Source organism: Grus americana, chromosome 1 (genome assembly GCF_028858705.1).
Source record: "Grus americana isolate bGruAme1 chromosome 1, bGruAme1.mat, whole genome shotgun sequence".
Lineage (NCBI taxonomy): Eukaryota > Metazoa > Chordata > Aves > Gruiformes > Gruidae > Grus > Grus americana.
In genome coordinates this window covers 154,417,104-154,445,000 of record NC_072852.1, presented here as the reverse complement: position 1 = coordinate 154,445,000, position 27,897 = coordinate 154,417,104, and the positions used below count along the sequence as shown (strand labels likewise).

At 40.9% G+C, this 27,897-nt stretch overlaps 1 protein-coding gene across 1 annotated transcript; it reads right to left on the bottom strand.

Annotated features, from left to right (window-relative positions):
- Positions 1 to 173: 173 nt before the first annotated feature.
- RAB20 (RAB20, member RAS oncogene family) lies at positions 174 to 27,887 on the bottom strand. The gene is made up of 2 exons (XM_054815150.1): positions 27,538 to 27,887; positions 174 to 1,253 (listed from the first exon to the last, which is right to left on the bottom strand). The coding sequence occupies exons 1-2, from the start codon at positions 27,707 to 27,709 to the stop codon at positions 733 to 735; spliced, it is 693 nt and encodes a 230-aa protein (XP_054671125.1). The 5' UTR covers positions 27,710 to 27,887; the 3' UTR covers positions 174 to 732.
- Positions 27,888 to 27,897: the final 10 nt, after the last annotated feature.

The following is a 27,897-nucleotide window of genomic DNA, read 5'->3' as shown; positions in this document are numbered from 1 at the left end:
ACAACCAAACCCTTTGCTATCCACATTAAAAAGAATCACAAGAGAAAAACGAAAGAAAACACATCCTCCTGCAGCTTGCAATTAAAGCAGCAAGAGCTGTTCTGCTGCCTGTTAATACATAAAAGCCCACTATAGAAGGAGAATTCACAGTAATAACGTCTCCAAATGAATAGTACGTATCCACAGTGATTTTAATAGTTCAGCTTCTGAATCTTACACTGTCATACCTGACATAAAAAGACTGTAATTGATTTATTAGCTACAAATATAAATTATACCTGGATTTTCTTTTTTTTCCTCTGAAGAATAAAAAAGTACCATGTGTTCAATCTTCAAAGTTAGAATCACAAAAGATGATAATCACATGAAAGCTGTCAAGAGTACACAAACAGATCATTTACATGCAACATGAAATGGCGAGTCATTTAAAATCAGACTCCTTCAAAACTGTTCAAATGATTGTCGCTACCAATTGTACTAACACACCATTTGTCTTCAGAGCCCTTGGAAACCGGCAAGTCTTCCCTCCATAATTGCATTCACATTCCTATTTTCATACACAGAGCTTCCCGTAAATCTTTAATGGTCAGAAGATTTGCGGGTTTTTTCCATATACACTATTTTAGTCTATTTATTGTTTGACTTTTCCTTTCTGGTGACCTGCAAGAACTTGTTACTCCTCGGTTTGTTGGAGCAAACAATCCCTCCCCTTCTCTATGCCATGTACATGGTTCAGGCACAACAACCAGATTTTGTCCTTTTTGCTGGCTTGTAGTCAGTAATGTCTACAGTTTGCGGCGGCCCCTCAGCTTTCTGCCGTCCAATTATTGGGACTACCATCTCAAACACAGTTTCAAAGAGGTAGTCCACCTTGTATCCTGTTTTTGCACTGGTCTCAAAGCACATTTTTTCAGCTGCTGGAACATCCTTCTCATCTAGCATTTTGTATTTCAGTATCTTTTTGTAGAGCGCGATCGCATCCTCCGCACGGACTTGTTTTCGCACCTTCGAGCCACAGCTGGCAACAGACTTCTCAGGTCTATTTTCATCCGGTGGTAAAGCACAGTCATCGGTGAGGTCAACTTTATTTCCAACAATAGCAAAAATGCAGTCGGCACTCGCACTGTCTGTCAGTGCCAAGAATCTTTCTTCCAGCTCTGTCAGGCTTTGGAGGCTGTTCACATCATACGTGAGGATCACGGCAGCTGCTCCTCTGCAGTACATAGACCCGAGGCCATGAAACTGCTCCCGTCCTGGCAAAGGTTTAAACACAACAAAACATTAGTCTGCTGGAAGCTACATTATTCACTGAGCAGAAGAGTTTAAGGAATTTTAAGCCAATTTCACAAGTTTGGATGGAGCAGGGAAGGTAAAAATGTGTTATTTTATAGTATTTTCAGGTTTTTCCTTCTGCTTTTCCTTAAGAGCGCAACAGTGCCACAGAACTCGGCTCACCGCTTGCTCAGTTTCAGAGCAGGGAATCTGTAAAGACAAGTGAGCAAGCAAACGTGATACAACATTCACAGAGGCAGAAAGCAAAAAAAAAAAAAAGGTTTTTTTTTAATTAAATTGCATACTAGTTTATGTCACGTTAACGACCACCCCACTTGCATCTGTAGATGGCCCATTCCACCTGTTTAACAATTTACAAACAAAAAAATAAGTTCTACTGTTTCAAACTCTGCTAGAACTTATTACTCCTATAAATTCAGTACACACTTTCAAGCACCTCCAGTTCAGATATCTGGATCAAAGTCAGTAACCCACTTCTTCCTAGGTTTTGAAGAATTTTGTAAGCAATTTAGTCCTCTGCTACATGCCCTTAGTTCTCATGTTCATTGGCTTTACAGGAAAAGACCTGTCCTTAATGCTGCCGCATAGAGCCTGTACTGCTACGCATCTGTCCCACCACAAGTACTCACTCTTTTTTTAGAGTATTAAACAAACACAATATAGAGAACCCCAATTACATTTTAAAAGTAATTTATCTTTTAAGTTGCCCTGACCATCACTCAATAACCAACAGTTAATAACAAAACATTTCTTCCCCCTCGTCATTCGGCAAGTAGGTACCAGCACTTGCAGCTAAGTCTTGATGCCCTCCGTCAAATTCGTTTCTTGGAAGACAAAATTGACTCTTCTCTACATTCTGGGAAGCAAACAATGCTCCTCAGTAGCTGCAAAGGGACTAAGGGGAATGAGGCAAGAGACAGGCAGTGTTCCTTTCCTATTGAGAACAGCAACTTTCCCCAAATACCTGCTAATGTAGCTGTAAGCACACTCACTTTACTCTCCAAAACTCAATCGAGAAAAAGATAAAATACACTGGATTTCAACCAGCGATCAGAGTCAGCTTTAGGTCACTACGGAACAGAAGCGTGAATGAACAAAGAAAAGAAAAAAGAAAAAAAGATAAAAAAGAGCCAACTATGCTCTTCTGAACATTTAAGAATCATCATCATTTATCAACTCTTTTCATACAGTCTCTTTGCACAGAGCCTCCATTTACAGAAAATCTGGAAGTGATCTGGTTACATTAATTTTCTGCACAAAGCTACTGACCACCACGAGTTACAGCATCATGAAATTCTTGTAAATGACTGTGGAATAGGAAAGGCAGAAGAAATTCATGCTGAAAAATACAGGTATGTTTGGGGAAAACACATCTACACATGAACATGCACACTGTGGAAGTAACTTAGAGCCTATCTCCAGTCAGGAATAGGACTTAAAATAGATCTTTGAGTCACTGTAGTAAATCCCTTGACAAACTTCAGGACGCTACTCCATGGTGGCTGAAAGAGAGATGCAGTGTTCATCGCTACCAGTAAAACAAAATTGGAAAACATTAAGCTAGAACATGAAATCCAAAGCTCACCACACCTTTAACATTTAGTGAAACTCTGGTAACTGCCACAGAAGTAGATTTGAGAAGGTGCAGAGTGCACTGTATAAAGGTCCAAAGGAAGCTGGTGAGGATGCTCAGAAGTATACAAAACTTTTGCACGAGGAAAAATTGTGGGATCTCTCAGGCTGGTGAATGATTGAAAAAGGGTATAAACAGATGTCTATAAATTCAGGCCTAATACTGAGAAAGTAACCCAGAAACAACTATTTACTCTTTCTCATGATGCAGAAAATGAGGACTTCCCATCAAAAAAACCTCATGCATGTAGTTTAAATACTTTCCTACACAGTGAGTAATTGGCAATAAGTGTTATATGACCTTGCAGAGGTCAAAAGTTCAATGAAGGGAGTTCAGAAAAGCATTAGGCAAAGTTTATGGAGAATTGCTTCTGTGCAGTTTTGTATAACCTCTGATTTGTTTTCCTCCAGCAAAAGAAATTCTTTAACCAATGATCTGGAAGGTAGAAAAAAAGGGAGGGAAAAAAAAAAAGAATAGATACATCCTTGTTTTGGTACATTGGGTAAGGGCAAGGGAGATTGGGGTGTATGGGAGGGAGAAGGTCAGTGCTTTAATGCTTTTTCTTCCAGTCTCATGTTCAAAGCTGTGCTTTCAGTTGCACTGCAAGTGAGTTTTTAAAAGTCTCCAACTTTCAGTAGAAGTTTGTGCCATGACCTACTTTGTTTTTATCCAAATTCTGATTATACTGGGGTCTGGAAACCACAATGGAACATATATCCTCCTCTGTTCTCCCACTTCAGATGCCTAAGACATAAAATCCAGCCCCCAAAATCATTTGCTACAGCAACCAAGTACTAGAACAATACTATTACTTGTTTTATGGAATTTGTATGCTAATCTAATCTTGCACAGCATAATATAAACCATGACATTTTTACACTCTAACTACAAATGGGCTACTTCGACAACTAACATATTGTTGAAAAGGGGAAAGAACAGTAAGAAGAATTTACCTTACATAAGGGATTAATTATGTCAGAGGAATTACAGATAGTCTCTCTCGCTCACCCACACAGCACAATCTACAAGCAGAAAAAAATGCATAATTTATTTTTCTGTACAAGTTTCCTTGTACAGACCACTTCTGGCACTTAAGGGCTGGAACAACCCTAGACGTGGAAACCCCCCAAAACTACACAAAGCATTTAAACTAATACCTGTCCCCAGGGTGTCAGGCAAAATAGTATCAGCAATTACAGTGAAAACCTTATTGCATGAAAACAACTAGCCATAAGAAGGGGGTGGCTGTTTCTTTCTTTGGACTCGTGTGGTCCCACTACAATCACGTACCTTTTTACATAGTTAGCTAAATTAAATGATAAACCCTGAATCCAAGAATTAAACAATTTCACCCTTTCAAAAATTACAGTTAACAGGGAAGAGTGGCAGAACTATCAAATAATTTGCAATCAAAGGAATTGCAAGAAGAACCAAATCAACCCCAAAGGCACAATATTTGTGAAATTTCTTAAAGCCAAGCAACCAAAAACTAACTTCCATTTTTCTTTTCATCTTTATATTTTGCCTTATTTACAGCAGTTCGATAACCCTACAACCATATCACTACCTGCAGCACCATTAGCTTTTCAGAGGCTCTTCCAGCAAGTATATGAAGTCCTGTTGGAGACTTCACCCACTCAAGAACAACACAGCCAACAAGCGTTTTCAAAGTCCTACGATGGTTGTCATAAACAAATGGAAGAATTTTGAGCCAAAGAGACCTTAGTACCATAAAGTTCATTAGCAACCCAAGGGAGAAAAAAGGAAACAGTAGACCTTGCAAGAGGCCAGCCTGATAAATAAGCAAGGCTAGATTTAAAGTGTGCTGAGACTTGAACTTAAGGCCTAGGCTTTGGTCTAAGCCAGTCTCCTACGGCACCGGGACCTCTCAGCTGGAAGGCAGCAGCCCACATGAACGTTTTCTCTGGATGGGACCACAACCTGACTGAGCATCCCCTTCCCTTCCCAGCTGTGGGATCCACCGACAGCAGCAGTGCTAGCCACTGCCCCAATCTCCTTCTTGGGGCTCTCCTCCTGCCTGCCGTCCCTGGGGGTAGTATCCAAAGTAGCCTGTGAAGTTACAGTTGATGTTTAGGAGAGCAAAAGATTTCCTCCAGCCAGATTTGAATGTTCCTTACTTACCACCTCTTCAAAGGCTTTCACCACAACTTCTTAAGTAGCATAACTTCCCCCACACACACACACTCTTCCAAGAAATCCTCTACTAGAAGAACAAGTTTTAAATCTCTCAGTGTTGAGCACATACAGGAATGCAAAACAGACTGTTACTTTAAGTCTTGAGGGAATAAAACACCACAAATACTAAAGAGCTAAAAAGGTCATCCAGAAAGTACTGAAAAAAAATTACTGTCATTACTCTGATATCATGGTCTGAGCAGGGTCCTAAATTCTGAGTTCCCGGATTAAGTATGTAGTGTGGAAAAGTACATGAAGGTGAGGAATAAAAGCACACTAGCATTGCATTAAAAATGAACAAGAGTGCAAAATTGTCCAGAAATTTCTCAGTCCGTAAACCACGTATCTTCCAAGGATTTTCACTGTAATTTAAGCACAATTGCAATCTGAACAGTAGAGAGGAATTAACACAAACACTAGGTTTCAGCTGGTTTTGCCTTTCAAATTCTCTTTCTTCTTTATAAAAGAGTCTGAACTTGAATGTACATGGAGAGAGACAGGAACCGTGCCCTAAGGAAATAGCCAAAACAGGAAAGAAAAGAGAAAGTACGACACCCATGGCACAGCACAGAAATCAGTATCAGAAAGAAATGAGAGTTGAGGATTCAGCTGCAGCTCAAAGGGTGACCCTGATGCTCTTGAGTTACCTCAGCGGGAACATCCGCGTGATTGCAACAGCGGACAAAGAAGCTCCTTTTTAAGGAACAGCATTTCCTTCTGTTTGCAGACAAAGCAGTAAAGTTGTGACCCTTTAAAGGACATTAGGGGAAACAATTTTGCTAGGAACTGAGATTTCTGTTTGTGCACATACACAGAGATACATACTGACTATTAAAGAACAAACAATGAAGGTCCCTGAAGGTTTCAGGAAAATTCTCTTGCCCCCATGTGAGTCAGGCCGTAAAGTCTGGACACGGATGAAGTCAGAGTTCTTCATTACCCTGTTAAAGACTGATATTTATTTCTTCTAGGCAGCTTTATCACATTTCCCTTGAAGTAAGGAGCTTTATTAAGAACTGGACTATGCCTATGGTTACTTGGGGATAAAAATAAAGTTCTTCACCCCAAAGGATTAACATGGAGGATGTAAGTAGGAATTAGTGGAAACGAATGAGTCAAAGCACTGGAGAGCTCAATTTTTACATATCCAGGAGCTGTCTGAATACATGATTTCCCGATCCATTAGAAAACTACTGCATTTGGTTTTCCTCCAAGACAAAATTCCCCACAGAATAAAAGTCTCTGGGAGGGAAAAGAGGAAAAAACCCAACAACAAAAACCACCACAAACCCCCAGAAAACTCCAACCACCAAAACAATTACAGTTGAGCACCTAGAAAATTAATTTAAGCTCCACCTTCACCTAGTATTATACATTCAGAATCCTATATTATAGAATATACTTGAGTATATTGAAGTTTCAGAATGCAACAGATCTCTGGCTCTACTAAAAATCAAGACAACATTTATTTTGTTCATACTCATTACTTAAATATGAATCAACATTCAAGGCATGCACTGTGCCCTATTTCAGGAGCTTCTATTTAAGTTATTAAAATTAGATATGGATGTCTTGGCCAAAGCATAACATAAACATGGGAAAGTACTGATCTTAATACTCAAAGGGCTTCACTTTCATGTTTTGAAGTAGAAAGAGCTACACATGGAAGAAGAAAATAACAGTCACATGGGTTAAGTGAACAGCAAACAAAGGAAAACTCTTTAATACAGCTCTCCAAAGAAAAAACATCAAAGACAGTCAAGAAAGCAGGCTCAATGTAATATACGACTGGGGCAAGCCTACTGCATTTCTAAATGCAACTTATTCTCAATTGCTAAGTCAAGTATCTCTACCTCATAATAAAGAAGATTTAAGATGGCAAAAGAAACCATGTCTTCTCTTCAATCTATGTATTTTTTTGATTTAATGAACAACTACTTTGAGGCATGAAGGAGTCTGAAATTCCCAAGCCCCTGCAAACATCCCCACTCTACAAACAGGAATCGCTCTAGGCTTGTAAGGCTCCTTCTGCAAAACAGCAGTTCGGTGTGAGCAAGAAAGCCAGATGAGCAGGAGCAATCATTCACTTCTCACTTAGGCAAGATGAGAAATCACGATCAAACTGAGCCCTGTCCTTCAGTCAGCTTTAATTATACTAGAAATATCACACCCCCACGAACAAATGTTTCACATGATGACTAGAAAGACTAGAACTTATCCATTCCAACTTCAATTCCCTTAGATCTGGTCTTAGAAAACAGAGGTTATTCAAAAACACTTTTACAATAAATAGAAACAATTAACACAACTTCAGTCTGTAAAGCATTTTTCTTTTTACCCTAAATTAAAACATAAAACCCACATAAACCCACATAAAAGCACCATCAGGTTGCATAGTTCCTTCTTCCCACCAACACACACACACTCTCCACATCATAGACATTATTCACAGGCTCACATCCAAAGTCACTAAGATCCAAGCCTGACAGCATTTAGGTATTTATACTGCTGCTTTTATGTAGGTAAAGGAAATAATACTGCATGAGCTCTTCTCCTCCTCCCCTAGAGGCTGGCATTCAGGAAGGCAAACATACTCGGGACATTTGTTTGAAGTGCTACAAATACCTTCCCATAAAAAAAGATCAACATATTCAAACAGAGGCAAGTCCCAGACTCGAAGGAACCAATGATGTATTTGAACTGTCTAACACAGATGACAAAGCCTTGCGAACCATAAACAGTGAGGCAGAAGATGCTTTCTAATACATTTAACTCCATGACATTTGAATAAAAGGCAAATCTCAAGAGTTCAGTGTGCTGTTATACAGGAAGAATGGAATGTTATTTTTGTGATCTGGAAGTGGCATTGCATCATGTCACGATAATCTAGTCCCCACTGAATTCACATACAGAAATCTTATGCAATCTACTAGCAGATTATAGAATAGATTTCTACCAACTATTAAAATGTTCAATTTAATAGATCTGATTTTGTCTGAGCAGCCTGATAAGTTACTTGAGAAAGCCCAACTAGATCTCTAACTGGAGCCAGAGAAAGGTTTTGATGAAACAGGAAATGCCTTGGCACTATAATCCCAATTTATAAACTATGGTACCACAGTATGGCTTTTCTCCTGGGAGATTAAACTGCACCCTTCTGTGTAAATAAAAATATTAGAGATTTTTTTTTAAGAAGTCTATTAAACTACCATCAGCGATCCAGCAGTGTCTGAGATCCAAAATATATCCCAAAATATATGTGAACTCTGTTATTAGGGAACCTAAATTTTGATATAAATCAAAAATGAGCAAAAATACGCAGCAATGACTAACTGAAAGGCCATTTGAAAGGACTAATTCTTAAACACAATTTTAAAAAAAGAACATAAACCTTATCTTTTATCTTCGGAGGATAACCACTTGTCCCTTGCAAACTTATGCAGGAATATTTAACAGATATTAATACATTCTCCATGGAATAAGAGGAGAAGCTACAATAGTATTCAGGAAAAACTGGATGAGATGATGAGCATTACCAAGCATCAAGGCCTATTACTGAGGATTTTGTCTCCAACATAATATGCAAGGGAAAAAATAAAACTCAGTCTTTATTTCCATATTTACATAACAAAGCCAACATCCTTTCAGGCATCTAAATCAGCTATTAACATTCTGCCAAGAGAAGACAACGACCTCCTGGAAGACTTGTCCACACCAGAACTACCAGTATGCATTAAGAAAAGCAACTCACTTCCCCTGCTTTAGTTAAGGGCACTAAAACCACAAATCATGTATTTCTACCCCTACTATATTTCACAAAAACAAACCCAGATATGGAAAGCAGGAAAAAAATGGAAAAAGAATAAGTTTTTAAGGAGCATAAAGACAAACTACAGAGAAAAAACACCACCACACCCTGTATCCTGTATGAGGTTTTGCTCTTTTCACTTGTTCTAATACGAAGGGAGCATATGAATTCAATTTTTTGAGTTGTAATCAACACCAGTATGGCTGGGAAAGGAATCAATTCAGAATCTTTACAAACAAAAAGAATCACTAGAAGGCATGTGAAATAGAAAAAGTGGGCATTTACTTAATAGAAATGGAAATTCTACTACACTCTATGCCTAAGAATAGTAATAAATTGGGGGGGGGGGGGGAAGCTGTATCCAGATTTCTTTTAGTCTACTTCTTTCCCCTCCTCTTTAAATATAATAACTAAAAAAATGGACACACTATAAATAAGGTTTGCAGGACACATTTCAGCAGGGACCAACAAATATGAAGTACGTAAAAGATTTTGTCCTAACATTCTAGCCACTTCACCTACCTTCCGAAAGATGAGCCTTCCCTTAAAGAGAGCATTACTATTAGCAAAGTTATTAATTCTTTTATTTCTTTATAGATTCAAGCTTATTCCTAGTTTACAGCCTCTTCAAAAGGAAACTCAACAGCCAGCTAAAACAAATGACAGCAGCAACTATTATCAATTTGCTTCTCCTTTTATGGTTTTAATCAGTGAAAAGCTCTCGCAGTTCTATTGTGGCTGTGTTTCGTTTTTAATTTTTTGCTATCTACACTCTGAGCAATTATAGCACAACCCTGTCAAGACAGCCCTGTTGGGCTGGGAGAACAACCCCCTCCGTGCCCCATCCTTTCTGAGAACAGCTTTCCCTCATCAAACTTGAATTATACCAATAGGTCAAGCAGTTTCAACTGCCTCTTTAATTGCTATTAAAACACCAATTCAATTAACATTCCAAAAAATGATACTTTGGCCCAATTCACAGAAAACAATTCTTCCAAAGAAGTTCGCTTTAAATGAGCCTTTTATTGTTCGGGCAAATAGCACACTGAGAAGTTATGCAAAAATAATGTCAGTGTGGTGTACTGCGTGTCACATGCCAAACTCCCTAAGACGTGCTTTAACGATCTACAGGATCGTCTGAGATTTGTCTGAAGATGACGGCTTGTTGCAATACGTTTTTCTTCAGCAAAAGGGCACACACAAATCCCCATTTAATAAAAGTGGCAAAGCAGAAAATATTGGGAATTTAGTTTTATTTCATATCCTCCAAAAAGCTTCTCTTTCTAGGCGTGTGCTGGTAGAAGCTCCAAAATAAATGTCTAGTCACAACATTTTTCTGATGTGCTGAAGAAATGACTCAAAAGGCATATAGCTTTACCTCACAGCTCACCTTTACAGAGCCCACAACTGAAACACGGGTAAAAAAATTGCTGTGGGTTTTTTTGACAGTTAACAGTGTGACAGTTTATGGAGAAATGTGCTTTTAAGTAAAAGCTTCACTTTCTACAGGCAGCTAAACTAAAAGCAGATGCCTAGCAGCTTATGCTGGCGCCCATCAATCCGTTGTTACCTCCTGCAGAGCATGCCGAGTCACAGAGGCATCCAAAAAGGCCGATTACTGCAAATGAAAACCTTCTCATCCACACCTCAACTATAATAAACATCCCTCAAATCCTGTATTACTCGGTCATGAACTACTTTAAATATTCCCAGAAACTTTTTTAATCCAGTCCTGAAGAGTAGTTTATCAATTTTCATTCCATAACTGGCAGTGAAGTCTTCCATTACCAGTTCCCAAAGACAGACCCATTGGACACGCTCATGGGAAGGAGGAGATCAAGTTCGGAAGGGAGAGAAGAGAAGGAAAAAAAACGTTCACAGAGCAAGGTCAGAGATCAAGTGTAATCCTCATCTGAGTCTGATCTCCTGCGTAATAAAGATGATAGAATTTTGCTCAGCCCTCGTCTTGTGACTGAGGAGGAATTTGTATTTTATAAAGCAACCAAAGAAAGAGAAGTTAATATCCCACAAATCAGTTTGCTGCATTTCAGCTTTCAGGCTCTGACCTTTGATAGACTTTCACCATCATGTATCCTCTTCAGAAAAAAACAGAAAAATCACACACACCCCCAAAAAAAAACACCACCACAAAACCAACAACAGAAAAACCCCACTCTCCTCTCTAAGAGGTATTCATGTATGACTTAACCTCCTTCTTGTTAAGCCAGAGAAATCAACATTTTTTTCATATTCAGGCTCTTTGCCTCTGGCAGATTCCTCTAAACCATTAACCATACTTGTATCTCTTTTCTCCAACCTTTCCATATTATTCTACAACCAAGACTGTAAAAGAGTCTCACCAAAGCTATGAGGTTACTCAAATTCTTCACTACTTTCATCCCTCCCAACACTTGGTATACTTTTCAGAACAGCTTGTAGGCTTTGGGACACCACGAGGTACCAAGAGCTCAGTTTGTCATTTACTACCAACTGAATGGACCTTGCAAAATACATATTGTTGCCCAAACAAATCTAGCTTAACCTGTTACCAGCACTCCACACCATTTGTCTCTCTTCGTTTGCAGCCTTACAAATTTGTTTAGTCTGCATATTTCTAGCTACAATCATCTTTTTTATGAAGAAACTTATAAACTCAGTGTCTCTGGACTAAATGCATATTCATGGTATCTCTAATCAGCAACGTCTTCACCAGACAAAGGAGCAGCACAACTCCTATATAGAACGAGAAGAAATACTACCAGAGAACATTCCTACTATCTACAAGAATTAGCACATGAACTAGTTTCAGCTTTTCTGGGACAAAAGAGTACCCGGGATCTATTCTGTTGCATAAATACAAAGTTATTTTTCTTACTGGCAAGAATAAATCAGAACTTACCATTATTATAATGAAATTAAGCCCAAGCTTCTAAACTCGCAAGAATTTTAATTTCAAAATCAAAGTTTGCATAGAAACACCAATTTTACTCCAGCAATATGCTTTCTATCCAAAGTTTTAAATATAATCATATTATGCCTAGAGTAAGACAAAGCATTACATAGGGAAAAAAAGCTCCTAACCATACTACCGAGCATGTTTTCGGGGGAAAAAAAGAACCCACACCACCAACACTTTGAATAGACCTAAAAAAAAAAAAAAAAAAAAAAAAAAAAGACAAACACCCATTTGCATCTAAAGATCCCATTGACACCTCGACAATCCCAAATAACATTTTCATTTAGCTAGATAAGACTCATTTTTTTCAAACCACCCATTTTCTTTAGTTCTCCTGATCCACTGTGTTTATTTCTAAGTGAAGGAAATAACCCCAGAAGCTTCAAGCAATTCACGTATTTTTCAGCTGTCTGGAAGCCTAGTGCCTTGTACAAGAAGAACAGAATTGACCTTTAGCCCCGCCAGTCCAGCAAGTGTATCTTGAGTGCATCTGCAACACAAACTGAAAAAAATTACACCGGTATTTATCTGTTTCCCTCTGAAATCTCACAGTTGTGTAAGAAGACATTCTATCTAAACACTGAAGTCTGGCGAAAGAAACGAGGGCATACCAGATTTATGGGACTTTATCATCCTGTCAACAAGCGGGTGCTCCACCAGAACTCCAGCTGAGATCTTGCATCAACACCATCTCTACTGAAAAGAAAATGTGGCAGGGTGCTGAGAGTTAAATTTATGAAGCTCCTGTATGCCTGTACTAAAATGGGAGCAGGAGTGCAAGGATGAATTTAGAAATTTGAATCTAAGTAAAATGTGAGCATCGCTGTGAAATTCTTCTGAAGCTTTATGTTTAAAAGACAATTGTAAACTGCTACTTAAAAAAGAACTGGTCATTTGGCAGATGACCTTCTTAAGGAAATATATGATTGGAAGCAAACCACGAGGGGAAAAAAAAAACCGTTCGGATTTGCTTTGGCAGAGTTCTGCAGGAAGCAATAGCGCTGAACACTTAAGTGCAGCAGCAGAGCTTGACAGTCAAATGTTGCTCCGCGGTGGGTATCAAAGAGGCCAGTTACGGGATGGGGCTGTAAGACAACCTCACCTGTGTAAGACTCTCGGTTCTGGGTTGTACGAGAAGCCTTTTGGTCGTAACACCCACTGGAACACAAATTCATCTCCTCCAAGAAAAGTCCCTCCTACAGAAAGGCAATTCATTTTCCACAGGATAAGCTCTAAAAGCAGCTTGTTTTTCTTTCCAATACCTGAAAACTGGTACTTTTTCCTTAAATTTACAATTTCTTTTCCACAGGGGAACAGGCACTGCAGATGAGCCCACTTCTCTATGCAATTGCTATGCAGAGGTGGTTACCGAGTCCTTATCTTCACAGTCACACCAAAAGGAGATCTTTAAAGCCCACACTCCCTCCCAAAGTTTGCTCTTCAAACTGAGAAGTAGGTCCTCAGCTCAGGCAGGAATGCATGGCCGGGTGTACTTCAGCAGAGTTTGACTGGCATTGCGGGGCCAGGAGGTCACTCTACGCACCTTGGATGTTTTACATTGCTCAAGAAGGAACTGGCAAGTTAAACTTGGCTTCCAATTCACCCTAGCAAACATTGATACAGGTGTGTGATTTTAAAAATAAAATAAGCAAATCCAGAGGTGGGTAGGGTTAATTGCGATTGCCCTCCTAAACGTATCTCAAGAAGCACTCTGAAACGCTACCACTCATCAGGCATTCCTGCCAGCTCCCAGAGAAGAGTTAGCCAGTCAGCGTCCGCCCGCTCCCTCACAGACAAGAAATGCTTCCTGTTTTTCTTCATTTTTATTCCTGTTTTAAGTTTACTTAGGTTTTTCAACTTCCTCATTAGATACTCTGCTTTTGCCTTAGATATCTCTTTACAACTTTTTTTTTAAATCAAAAATCCCCATAGGATTTTTTGCAGAAGTGTAATGACATACATAGCAATTTTCTGTAGAAAGGCAACTATGTACATACCAAGTCAATCAATACAATACACCATACCATTTTTTGAACGAGGAAATACCATGAAATTAATAAACATCTTAATTAAGGACAGTGGTATTTTAGAGAAGAAAAATAGTTCATTGTTACTGATTGCAGATTCTCTTTAGATTAAGTTTTGTATCCAACCATAAATAAAAGTAAATGGTCTAATGTATTAGAAACATTATTCTTTTTCCATATTACTATTTTAACCCTAAACACATCATATGTATTTCTGCCTCTTGGCTGTCAGTCTTCAAGTCCCTTCCCAACTACAGGAAACCAAACCACCAACGTGCAGCTACAAACTTTTCTGTGCACACCCACGCAAGGAGAGCCGTCCAAGAACACAGTAAGTTAGCTTTCTCTTTCACAGACCCACAGGAGAGCTTCACTTAAAAGAACGTCAACTATGGCAGCACCCATTTTCCATCAGCCCCACTTCAATGACACCTCTTTCCATCCTGCCGCCAATACTTAGGGAGCAGTAGCAGCAGCGAGGGGCTGACAGAGCCCGGCGCTGCCCCTCGCACAGTGCTCCACTTCAGGGCCATCCCAGGACACCAGCCAGAGGGTTTTTAGACACTGCAAAAAGCTCAATCTTCAGACATTTCCAGGGATCTCCAAGGTGCTCTTAGCACAGCACCAGGGCACCAGAAGCAGCAGCTTTTTAGCCTTCAATAATCAGCCTGGAAGGCTTTGAGGACAACCTGGTCACACAGCCCTGGGAACACACCTTCTCACCCTTCTCCACAGCCAGAGACCATCCTCTTCTCCCACAGCAGCAGCACGGCTTTGTAGGGCTTTGGGGCCCTACCATCTAGAGAGAGAGATCCAAGCATGCGGCCATGGTTCCTTTTGGAGATAAAATTAATTACGAAGCCCATATGCCTCAAGCACTATTTCCATAAATCTTTTATCCTACTAGTAACTTTCCAGGTTGATTAGAAGTAGATGACAGCAAGAGAAGGACTAGAAATACTTCCAAGTGACCTAGCTGTTACAAATCAGAAGTTAGTGCAAGCCAGCAGCTGAACACTGGTAGTCATCACTGTTCAGCACTAAAAAACAGAAAGTGTCTACAAATCACAACATTCATATTCTGAAAAACAGAGACCAGGTTTCACAAAAAAAGACTTTGAGAGCTGGCAGATTGTCTTGTCAGAAGTGACCTTCTGTGTCACATGTCTCAAAAATGAGAAATGATTCTTGCACACATAACGAATAACAGAGAGTTGTCTGAAACACCTTAGGAAGCTATGGCTATCAGATCAATAGCAAGCACCCACAGATAGTGTCCCCCAGCAGGTACTTCATAAATGCTTTTTATTTAAGGTTAAACTATCTTCCAGTGAAATGGAACTCAACTGTAGTAGATGACTATATGCTAGCTCCTGATTTGTAACACTGAGTTTAACTTTAAATATTTTTCAAATTGATAGTGAAGGGAGGTTTAAACCTTGCTAAACAGGTAGAAGTAGAGGCCATGGATCTTGCAAACTGAATTAAAAAAAATCCACTTTATATATATATAAAAATATATATGATAAACTCTCATTAGTAACATGGAACATAAACCTGGGCCCGCTCAATAGACAGATATTTATAATGATTTGTTTCAATGTCAGTTCATTTATAGGCAGGTTCTCAACTAAGAACACATGCAATTAATTCACGCATAATTTATCCTTGAGAAAAATCACAACTTCTTCTACTCTTTACCAACCACCACCAGCTTCCATTCAGCTGAAATCTTCTTCACTGGCCACCTCTGGATAGCTGCTGTTTGTCAAAAGCAGGAGGAATTCCTGGTGATCCGGTGGGCTGTCTTCAGCAAGTACCGAAAGTGGGAGACCATGCCAGACGTACGAACTGCCGCCTCGCTTTTACAGGCACGTACTTAAACTCATTCACCTCGTTCAGATAATTTTATCACAGGACACGTGGCTTGTGTTTTCAGAACTTGCGCTGGCAAAGATGAACACATGGCTTTTACATTTCCAGCACTACTACTCCCTTCTAATTCCACTTCTGGCTTCTCTGCCTACATTCTCAAGAGCGTATGTAGTACTCGCTGTTTAGAGGCATTAATTTGAGGATTAAAGAAATGAAAACCACAAAACAGGCATGGTAAAAATCGATCTTGTCTCATTAACGTTCTCCAACTTGGCACAAAGGGAGTACCACTAAAACCATAAACAACTCAGTTCTGAACTTTCTATACAGAATAAGCTATAAAGAGCAACTTTACTGCTGTCCAGTGTCTACCCATTCAACCCTCATGCCATGAGGGGAAGCTAATTACCAAAAGGGAACTGCCTACAGATTTGTAAGCATTACATCCTTTTCTTTCATAATTAAGGCAATGAGGCAGCATCTCTAGGTCAGAAAGTGCTCTGCCACTCAAAAAGAGGACAGACACCAACTTTTCCATTTCCACTGGGCTTCCAAGGCTTGAGATAAAATAAAATTTAAAAAAAAAAAAAGCGCAGCTGAGCAGGACACTGGAAAGGGCATACAATGCTAGAATGGGAAAGGAAATAAGGGAAACAATACGAATGCGATACATACAGCTATCTGCTGTGGGAGGGAAAGCTGGTAAGACAGTCTTACAGGAGTGTTTGTTCCTCCTCATAAAAATAAGAAGTAATCATACTTGTGGGGGTTAGAAGAGCTGTTTGAGACATTTTCAGTTTCACAAAAATCAAGATTTAATTTTTAAATAAGCAACATCATGTATGGAAGGGGGGAAATCAAGAAATCACTCTCATTATACCAGTGGGATTGTTCTGTTTTGTTTTAAAACACCTAAGTCTCACTTGCAGCAACCCACAAGATTTGATGATCCCTTTTATAAAGCTTGGAAGATGATGACTCAAATACATGGGGCTGCTTCTTTCATTTGTTTTTTAAGTATAAACCACTACATGTTCTGGTCATTCCTCCCTTTTCTGAATGAACCAAAATCTTTGCTTTTTTTGAGAGCAAATGACAGCCAGAGAATGGAAGCAAATAAACAAAAAAACCTCTAAAATATAACCGAGAGCCTTATTTCTAACTTCAACAATTAAGAAGAGAACAACAACAGATTTGTACATCCAAATCACAGACCCCACCATGAAGAACAGAAACTGAACCTCTGAGGGCTTTCACAACACAAGGCATTAAACTGCATGCAGCTTCCGTCCCATCGCTGAAGTAACCTGCACAACCAGAAAGGGAAGTCGGTCAGCCCGAACCCCTTGGGGAATGGGGAGCAGGAGCTCAGCTGAAGGTCATTGCAACCAGGGCACATCATCACACATATGTTTTTATATTGCTGTCGTTAGGTGGATTGGGAATGTGAGCTTAAGCAGAAATCAAAGTTGGTTGATTCTATGGAGAGAAATTATTACCCAGCCAGTGACCAGCATGCCGATATTTCTTTTGTTTTAAAGGCTATTTCGATCTACCCTAATTTTTACTTCACATTCTTCACGAAGTGTACTACACGTTAATTTCCCTTGCCCCAACTCCCAAACTGTTTCTTCGGGGTTTCTAGTTAATGTAGTCTTAGAGAAAGAACATTTTCCTGAAGGTCTAAGCCATCCTTCATTTTACAGATAATGATGTAATTAAGAGAAAAATAAAATCTCAAGTATTTAAATACCTATGGTTGAATATTATACATGACTAAAAATTCTTAAGTAGCCATCAGCTGCAGAATGTAAAACAAAAAATATCCTGCTATTTTAGCTGTACTGAAAACCATTGTTTTTAAACTAAGTATATAAGAGCAGTTAAATGGCTGGACATCAACTTTTCTCATATTTTGTAGGAATTTCCTGAAGTAAAAAACCAGTAGCTAGGAACATTAAATCAGGTAACAGATTAAAGAAAAAACTTCTCAGGAAAGGCCGAGAGAACAGGGAGAAGTATCTACATCAAATGTTGAATCATTATTGAACAAAATTATTCCAATCTTCAATTCATTAACCTGTAGACCAGAAAAGAAAAAAAGTAAAAAGGAGGTATTCTCTGTAGCTGAGGATGTAAGTTATTTTCATGACACAAAAAAGCAAAAACAAAACAATTTGTGAAGGAGCAGAACAGAAACAATCTGAAAGCATAGAAGCTTTAATTCATAACAAGACATTAGCCTGTTTGAGTACTGAAAGTTTTAAATGTCTCTCCTTCTGGAGTCCTGTTTCCACCATGCTACAAACTAGACTGAAATGTATTTTTGCTCCAAGAGAATTGGTGAAATGGCAAAAGCCCAAATACACATTTTCTTCTTTTTGCTTTGTCTTTAAAACACTAATAAATTCAAGCTCACACAGGTTCTTTAGGCCATCAGACCTCTTCCACGAATGGCTCCTTGGTGGCCCATGCAAAGCCAACTTCAATTCTCATCTGCTTCCTAAGAAATGGAAAGATATACCAGAAGATTCACAGCTACATCTGATGATCTATCTCCCTTTAAAAACGATGTTTAAAAGTTCTCTTCTAGATTTGTTTTTTTTCCCATGCCCAGGTAGGTTAGTAGGACTAGGAAATCTCGTATGCTTATTGAGTTGGTTGCACTAAAGGTGAAGGATCTCCTCCTGTTGGTGGTCCTCCTGTGGTGAAGGATGGCAAACTACTTATGTTGAGAATTCATTCAAATTAAGAGCAAAACCCCCTCATTTCCTTTGACCACCTCTGTTCTCAGCAGTACCACTTGCATAAACTAAGTTTAATCACCAAGTTCAAATCTCGTTTCCTAGGCTTATCTTCAGGTACTGCATATGAAGTTATAGTTAAAATGACAGGTGCGGGAAAAGGACTTTATGACAAGTTTGATGCCTTTTGATCAAATCCCAGGATCTTCTACCCAGTGTTCACCTGGAAGAAAGCAAATCATTCAGGCTGGGGCGAGAGTGTGATTCTTTCTGTTCCATAATTTTTAATGGCTTCAGATGTATCCACCACAGACTCAGCATCTTTCTCGATGGAGACCCAAACAAAGGTTACTTGTTTGGATATTTTGCAATGGTAATTCCTCGTCTGAGTCACATTATACTAAGTTCACCTTCAGTTCAGCCAGTGAAACACCGCCACAGGAAAAAATCACTTGGAAGCTCACATGGCTAGTGGCTTCAACACGAGACAATAATTGTAGTGAAGCAAACAACTCATCTATGATATAAGACGTGACTGCAGCATGAAGTAAAGGTACTTAGACTAGCCTAAGTATCAGAAGCAGCTCAGCCAAGGCACCGTGAAGCTGGCTACGAGTCTCCCAGCTTTGACATCTGTGCACCGTAGTGGGTATGTACATGTGAGATGAAACAAGAAAAGTACTCGCTATACAGGAGTGCTCAAAGTAGTAACCGCAAAACCATACAGCTAACAGCTGGTTACCTGCCCCGTACTTGTATTTCAAGCACTCACTGTCACCTTCCTTCTGAAGGAAAAAGTAAAAGTTCATTGCACAGTCTACAGAAAAAGGCACCACAACACAGACTGCCTAAGTTCAGGCACCTAAACGTGCAGTACTAATTTTAAGAAGCTATTTGTTTTTCAGTAAGGAACGTACCTGGTACCTCAGAAATAACCAGAATTACATCAACATGAGTTAATTTGTACACAGTCATCTCTATTTTACAGCTAATGAAGTTTTTGCTGTTCTGCGCAATGCTATTTACTCTGCTAGAGAGAACTACTGGGGAAAAAAAAGTATCCCTGTGCTTTCTCCCTCGTGCCCGAACTGTTGAAAGAGTGGCCATTTCTTAGACAGCTCAGGTGTAAGTCTCACAAATATTGAAGTCAAATTGAATAGTGCAACAGGGCATTAATAACGTGCTGTCTTGCACAGAAGACCTCTTGAAGCCATTGCACGTACTGAACAATCCAGTTCTTGGACATCCTTCTGAAGTTTTCTACAATTTCTCTCACCTGCTCCCAATTTACCAGGAAGATGAATTTCCGTATGTCTGCAATTTTTGTCAGCAGCTTTGCCATTGCATTTACATTGTTTGACTAACCATTTCTCTTGTATGAGAGAGGGAGGCATGAACATTTTCAGTGTTGTCACAAAGCAGACAGTCAACACTTCAACCAACCTTTCAGCTGTCAAATCAATTTTGACAGAGATAGATGGAAAATACACCTCTTCCTTCAGTAAGCATGGAAGAAAGGATGGAATGCCAAAGGCACAAATTCCTCATTATGAAGATTCTCAGTATTGTTCCAACCTACAATCCAGGGCTTTAAGACAGGGTTTAAAGCAAACTCATTCAATCAATTGAAGGACTTTGTACAAACTCATTTGTATCAGCCAAAGAAGAGAAGCAAATTTTTCCACAGAAAAACAAGAAGACAGGCCATGCACCAGAGACTAGACAGATTCTTGTTCTCCCTTTCACTGTCCATTCAGATGCACTTGAAAATGGTCAATATTAACTCCTCACCCCCCTTTTACACTATGACCCAAACTCAGGCCTCACTGCACGCTAAAATTAGAAAGCAAAGACAAACCCTTTTGTTACAGAAGTTGAGGTGCTACTGAGGACTCGAAAGTTGCTAATGTTCGTCAAGCCGCAACGCCGTGGCATGACACTGGACAGCTTTAGCCAGGCACAGATCTCAGGTCACCGATGTTATTCAAGAGAGTCTCACTGAACCGTCAAGTAGTTTCCCACTTTGGCTAGAACGGCGCAGTCATTTGCACGCTATTATTAAATACCACATGCAAAGCAGGGATTTAACGTGGGGGCTGGAATACAGAAGTTACCACAGAGGTTCATGCCTGCATCAAATACTCACAACAAATGGCTTACCCTCCCCATTAGCTTGCCTCCCCAAGAGCTGGTACTAAAATTACACGTTAGAAACAAAATTCCTCCTTCAATAAAGTGAATTAGCCATAGTTAAATAAACAAACTGTGCTAATTTTGTCTCCCATTTCTTTTTTGATGTTTGTGTATTTTTCACATTTCCGTCTGACAAGGTATTTCCATATTTTTTACTTCATTTGCATACAAAAGCACTTTCAGCAGCTGTGAATTTGCCACCTTTGACTTTACTTGTGTATCTTTGTATTTTCAAGTAGTGAGAAACAGAAAATAAACTTCCTCCAGGACTTTCTCCAGACAATTCATTATTTCTTCATATTTTTAGTCCCTTCTCAGGTTATTCTGCTTTTTTCAGAAAACTTACATTGCAGAAAAAAGTAATCTGGTACACTGTTTCACAACAACAAAACCATGCTTCCAGGGATGGTCTAAAGCTAACCCTTTATTCCTGCCTCTGAACCTGCTTCAGAGGCTTTAGATACAGAGCTTGCTGACAGCAAACTCTCTTCAGGGGTTTTCCCCCAAGTACACAAGAGATTTTTCTCAGCAGCTAGCCATACTGTCCCTTTGAACCTCCGCTCTTATGGTTTCCTTTTCAAGATGTGGGGACTATAACCCTACACAGTAATCCCAGGGAAGCCACACTATTTAGGTATGAGGCACTGGTCCTCAGCTGTCATTGTTTTACATGCAACAATTACGAACAATTAACACGCAGAGGTCGACATTGTATTCTGCAGGATAATTTTCCCAAAGGTAAAAAGAAAAAAAAAAAAAAATCTCAAAGCCTCTTGGTGGCAACAGCCCCCGAGCTGTGACTCACTGGCAACAAACTTAAGGTATTTTATTCTCCATAATTTCCATCTCATATCTTGTTAAGTTCCAGCCTCCTGCATGCAGCTACACACTCAACAGCTTTCCTTACTAAACAATCCCTGATGTCCAAGACACTCTTTGAGGTGATATCCTCTAAATCCTTCCACCAAACGGCCCCCTTAGTTAAACATACCTCATCACACATTCTGCAACGCCCAACCCCAACTGCTCTTCTGTCACTGTTTCATTGGGTTCAGAAAGGCTTTCCCATATGCTTCAAGAGTCCTCTTTGGCTTTGACTAACCTACGTAACAGTCTCATCTGTAGTTTCTTTTCTCTCATTCTCAAACATAGAAGAATACCGAACAGTGTAGCTACTGTCAATCTTCACTTGTGAGGAAAAGATACCACTTAATCCTACTCTTCCTCTGTTCTGTTTCAGTATGATGGAGGACCACGCTTCCTCCCTACGTACAGCCCATGTATATATTCTCCACTGCACCAGGGAACTTTAGCCTCCAGGGCAGCCGGGTGACCAGCCTGCCCGGGCTGATCTCATACTCCAAAGGACCAAGTCACACCCCATCACAAGTTTCCCCTGAGAACTTTGCTGGGTCACACCCTTTCCAGGAGGAAAACCACGTGCAGAAGGAAGATATCGCCGCAGATAAGTACTTTAAAAACCTCAAAGTCAAGGGACTCAAAGCCTAACAAAGCGAGGGAGGAACCTAGCGCCTCTTACCAGCTGAACACTCACAGCTAGCCCAAGAAAGCTCAGCACAGGCAGCTGCCTGCGCTGCTGCCAGTGAAGCATTGGCTAGCAGAGATGGGAAACCGTGAGCAATTCACGCATGCTCACCCCCAGCGATCTATCAGACACCAGCAAACCAGTCACAAGAGATGTAAACATTATGCAGATACACTGTGGTTGACCCAAGCCACAGAAAAGCCTTTTCCAGGCCATGTTTATCTCCTTTGTCCCTACTAGCTCCGACAAGTGAAAAGTCATAAAAAAAAAATAAATCTACAGGTGTAAAATAAAGGGGTGGAGGGTGTAAGAATATGAACTGATAGCTGAATATTCACAGAAGAAAATAGTGAAATCAGTTCTTACATGCAGACAGCTAGCTTAAGATGAGAGGAAGGAAAAGAAGGGAAGTTTGCTTTCCCAGTTAACCTTTACGTTTCCCCATTCTCATGCTGCTTAACTATCTGTTGGTAAGTTCAAAAGTCAGCCTCCTTCTCAAAAATCAATTACAGTATCATGAAGTGAACTTTATTAAATACTTGTCATTAACTTGTCAGTCTGCTGCCCTAATACCAAGCCAGCAAGACAGGGCACGCTGACCACTAATAATGAAGAAACCTTGCTGCTGGGGGCACCACTTACCTGCCAGATGAACAAATGTCAACTTAAAAAGAGACTGAAATCCAACATACAAACAAGTTCTTCCTTTTGAAATATTAACGCATCAGAAAATAAGCCTGAATTATATACTTCCACAAAATTGTTAGCTGCAGCCACCACCCATCAGTATTCCAGGTTTAAAGGTGGAGTGGGACAGAGAGTCTCAGAACTTCAGGACATGTTTGCACTGCCCAAGATAAAAGGCTACGTGCAAGCTCAGAGCTGCATGCCATCAACACCCAGCAGGAAGTTTTGGTTTACTCCACAGTTGCTGTCATCACTGCCTAGAAGATATATATACACACACACACATATACATATATATAGCTTTCACATCCTGAGTCTCCAACCTCCAATCCTTTCACATGAGAAAGTTCTTCTGGCTGTTGCTTACCTTCCTTGGTTCACAAAAATACTACTTCAAGCAAACTATTTATGAAGGTCTCAAAGCATACTCTCAAATGCTTTAGAGACTAGGCCTTTATATTTTTTTTTTTAAATTCCTTTGAATTAACTGACCCAAACAGAAAACAAGCAAATATAATTTTTAGCATCAGAACATAACAAGTAAATAATTCTCTGCACCAAGAATACAGCAACAGCCATGCTGGGTCAGACGCAAGACCATCTATCCAAGCCTTTGACAATGGAGAAACAGTCAAAAGCAGATGGCTAGGAAAAAAAAAAAAAAAAAAAGAGCATAAAAACATGGCAAGCATATGATACTTCTCCCAAGTATTCTCCCATCTGTGGCTTATTTGTTTCCTTGAGTTGAATGCATTTCTGAATAACTTCTCTCATAATCATCAGATTGGAAAACTGGAAATGTTGAATTATTTCCTGTGAGCATTTACATAAAAAATAATCAAGTCTGACAACTTCTGCACACCCATTTTACCAGACTCGCGGATAAGAACATGCAAGATTTAGACTAGACCAAGCAGCTGATTTTTCCAAGATAAGGAGGGGTGTCAACGTACAGCCAAGAGAAGAGTCTTCCCTAGAATAACTGATTTGCACTTCAGACCTACCTTGGTAGAACAAGTCAGGTGTGCACTTCTGATTTACTGAGTGATAACAACACAGAAACATACATTTTAAGCACTTTGGCAAGGAAATTTAATTCTTCCTGGACAATATGTGAGATTTTTCTGAATAACAGTGAGAAGTAATGCAAAATCAATGGAGTGATGAGTAAAAATGACACATTTTTTAAATAATTCAGAAGATTGGCAATTACACTGATGTAGTACTAGTATCAACGCATACTTAGCTTTTGATCCATCACTGCTACTGCAGATATACTCAATCACTAAAGTCTAATCTTGTAAAAACAAAATTCTTGTGTTACAGAAACAAAGCTTCAGTGTATTGAGGTTTACACTGTTACAGCCGACTGCCTAACCCACACCAGAATAACAAATAACCACCCAAACTAAACTGAAACTAAATATAGGGGACTTCTATGGAGATAACAGTCCCCAAAATAATGTTGATAAGCAATGACAAAAATAAACATACATTCACATACTAAATGTAACATGAACTAAGAAAATTTAAGAAGAACATGCATTCCAGTTAACCGTGTATAATTGTGCATTTTACTAGAGTACTGAACTAGGGTAGCAGTTACTACCAAGCATCCCCTCATTTTCTGGGCCAAATCTTCGGTATTTCTACATTGTACGTCCTGTAAAGTACTATTGGGGTATTAAGACAGACATCAAGTTCAGACATCTTGAGGTGGCACTCAGTATTTAGGTAGGTAAGATGGGTGCAAACATTGAACATTTGTCATGTTATGTTAAAGAATTTTTCACCTCCTGGATGATCTTTTGTTTCTGGATTCCCTTATATATCTACGCGCATGCATTTAGTGATATAGATATATCTATAACAATGTATCTGTACTTGATGACCTTGTAACTGCTTCACAAGAATTCAGTAGTAACCAATGTCAGGTTAATAAACATACAGAGCTAAATTTTAAACTCCTCCTTACTACAAATTCCAAGCTTACTTGGTACCCACCTGGCAGAGAGAAGATAGTGACACCATAGAGAGACCCACAGACCAAGGACTGCAGATACATTGTGGCCAGCAAAAGCCTTAAGGTCCACACATCAGAAAAATTAAAAATAAATAAATCCCCTTGTTGACTTAACATCAACAGAGTTGCAGTGTCCACAGGCTCCCTTTCCTTCTCCATCAGGACAGGAGAAAGCATATATGTGCCCTGGGAGCTGCTATTTCTTCAAAGATTAACGAGAGCTGTTAATAAACCAGAGCACACAAGCCCAAACACAGTCTAGCCCAGTTCTGGCAACTTCCATCAATCTGCAGGAGCGCAAGTCAACAGGGAGACGGAGCAAGAGTCTGTACCTGCCTCTGAAACGCAAGAGAGGGGATGCTGCATTCAGTGCTAATTCCAACAACAGAGAAGAAGGAGGAAGATGCATTATGCTGCCCTCAGTGCAACACAACAACACTTCTCAGCTGCCGCTCTGCAAATACAGCTTCAGCAATCCCGCTACAGAAGTCCCGATGAGGCTCGGGAAGCAGCGGGAGCTTCTACTACAGTGCTATGCAGGCAGCAGCATCGGCAGCAGCCCTGCTCCAGGGTGCAGAGGGAACTCCGACTGCTAGGAAGGCGATGAGCTCTGAACACTTGCATTGCCCTGAGACAGGTATGGCCTGGCACATGGAGAACCACCTCTGGAGCTTTCCAGAGCCCATATAAAGCTGGAACCTGAATCCTCAGTCAACACTGATTAAAATTCTGCAATAAGAATAAATGACTGAAAAAAAGGGCTCTAAACCCAGAAGACAAAGCTTGGGAGTTATGTGATAGTATAGGATTAAAAAAAAAAAAAAGCAGAAGGGCATAAAGGAAATTACCAAAGAACAATCTCACCAAGATAATTCTTCTGTTGAAATAAAGCCCACTGCTAATCACTCACGTGGGTCTGGCTTACTAGAAACAAGCAGCAGTTGCCCACAAGAGACTCCCCACAGTAAAATATGTCAATTCTAAAACTGAAGTAGAATTTTTTTTAAAGATACTGCAAAGGACATAGAAAGTGTATTTAAAACAGAACTACTGCTACTAAGCTTTCATCATAGTAATAGACTAAGAAATGCAAGAAGTAAAAGCTCTTAAATATCTCCTCCTCCCCTCCAAGAAGTGCTTCTGCATCACTTTTCTGCAGTTTCGTCCCCCCCCTTCCTCCTTCTCAATTCCTGACGCAGGAAAAGACATTTTGGACTAGATTGTGACATGAAGTGACACAGCAAATGAACTTCCCTCCCAAACGTCACCCAGAGGAAACTGGAATATTGCACGATGCTGCAGCTCCAAGTTTCACAAGAATATATAATCTGCATTCTTCATATCGCTACTAAAGAATTTTAATAAAATTCAGCTAAAAGTTAAAACAAGAAAAATATTGAACAATATATTTCTCCAACGAGCAACTTAACAGGCAAGAACTTTCATAGCCCTCATTTTTCAGGGCAGCCGGGCCCTCTACGTGACAGGGCAGAGCTTCCTGACCTAATAACCAAGAGTAAGATATTCGTACGACCAAGACTACAAACCACTTCTCCGCTCCATGCCCTCCCACCTCCTCCACCCCAGGACTCCAAACCACAACCCACACTCCCTCCTGCATCCCAGAGATGCTGCCTGACGCAACACAGAGGGCCAGACAACCCCTTGCTGCTATCCCAGGCAGAAAGTGCCTGCAGCTCGTGCTCTCTGCGCATTAAATCCTTATGTGCAGGCTCTTACCGCTGGAGTGAAAGAGCAAGCCAAGAATGAACGCTTTGCAAGCTGCGTGCATTTGAAAGTCTGAGTCTGACACCAGCTGATATCAATTGGACATCTGAAAGCGTGCAGCGAGAAGTGATGAACAGAAGTTTTAACTTCTCTAACTCCTGCCTGGATTTGCAGTCAGTAGCCATCTACTCGGGCAAAAGAAAGCAAATGGGCATCTTCCCTGTACATCCACATTTTGCAAAGCAGGTCCCAAAAGACCAGAGATTAGCAGTTCTAAGGCCTCTTTTGGCCCGTCAAAAACGTGTTTCTTTTCAGACTTTGCTCTACTGCCAAACCATCTGTTTTAAGCGACTGACTTTGCAGTGGTACCGAAATAAGGCGCTAAGCGCCAGGCACCCAGGGAGCCTTTCCTGGTGCCGGCCTCCCCCGCCGCGGCAGAGCGGGGTTCACCTCTCCGGCTCCTGCGCTCGGGTTCTTGGAGGGGCGAAGCTGCCAGGTCGCCCGACCGCAGTCTTTCCCATCAACAGCTCTTACTTTAGGGCCGAGCCAAAATTAGGGAAAAGAATAAACATACGCACGGTGCCGTGACCAAACCACGGACGGTCTCGGCGGGCAGTCCCCACCCGCGACGGCGGAGGGGAAAGCGGTGCTCTCACCGGACCCAGAGGAGAGGGGCGGGCAGCCCGCCCGCAAACACCCCGCAAACACCCCTGGGCGGCCCTTTCCGCCGGGAAACACCGGGAGCCCGCGGGGCCGGACCCCTCGCTCCTCCTTGCACCGCGCCCGGGAGAGGGGCCGTGCCGTGCCGTGCCGTGCCGGGGGTCTCACCTGCCGTGTCCCAGATGGAGATGTTGTACGGCCCCCACTGCTTCAGGTAGAAGGCGCCGCCGACGGTGCTGACCGTCTCCTGGAAGCGCCTCTCCATGTAGCGGTGCAGCAGGGAGGTCTTGCCCACGTTCATGTCCCCCAGCAGCACCACTTTCCCGTCCGGCTTCTTCATCGCGGCCCGACTCGTCCTGCCGGCGGCCGGCTCCCGCCCGCCTCCTTCCCCCGGGCCGGGCCGCTCCGCCTGGCGCGGCGGAGCCCCGGAAGCGGCGGGACGAGGGCCGCCTTCCGCGGGCAGCGCAAACTTCGGGGGCTCCGCCGGAGCCGCCGCGATCCGGCCCCGGCTCCAGCTCCTCCTACCCC

Coding starts and splice junctions, on each gene's coding strand:
- RAB20 (XM_054815150.1), bottom strand. CDS start 27,709: ATGAAGAAGCCGGACGGGAAAGTGGTGCTGCTGGGGGACATGAACGTG. Junction 1,254..27,537: donor CTCCATCTGGGACACGGCAG/GTGAGACCCCCG, acceptor AACCTTTGCCAG/GACGGGAGCAGTTTCATGGC.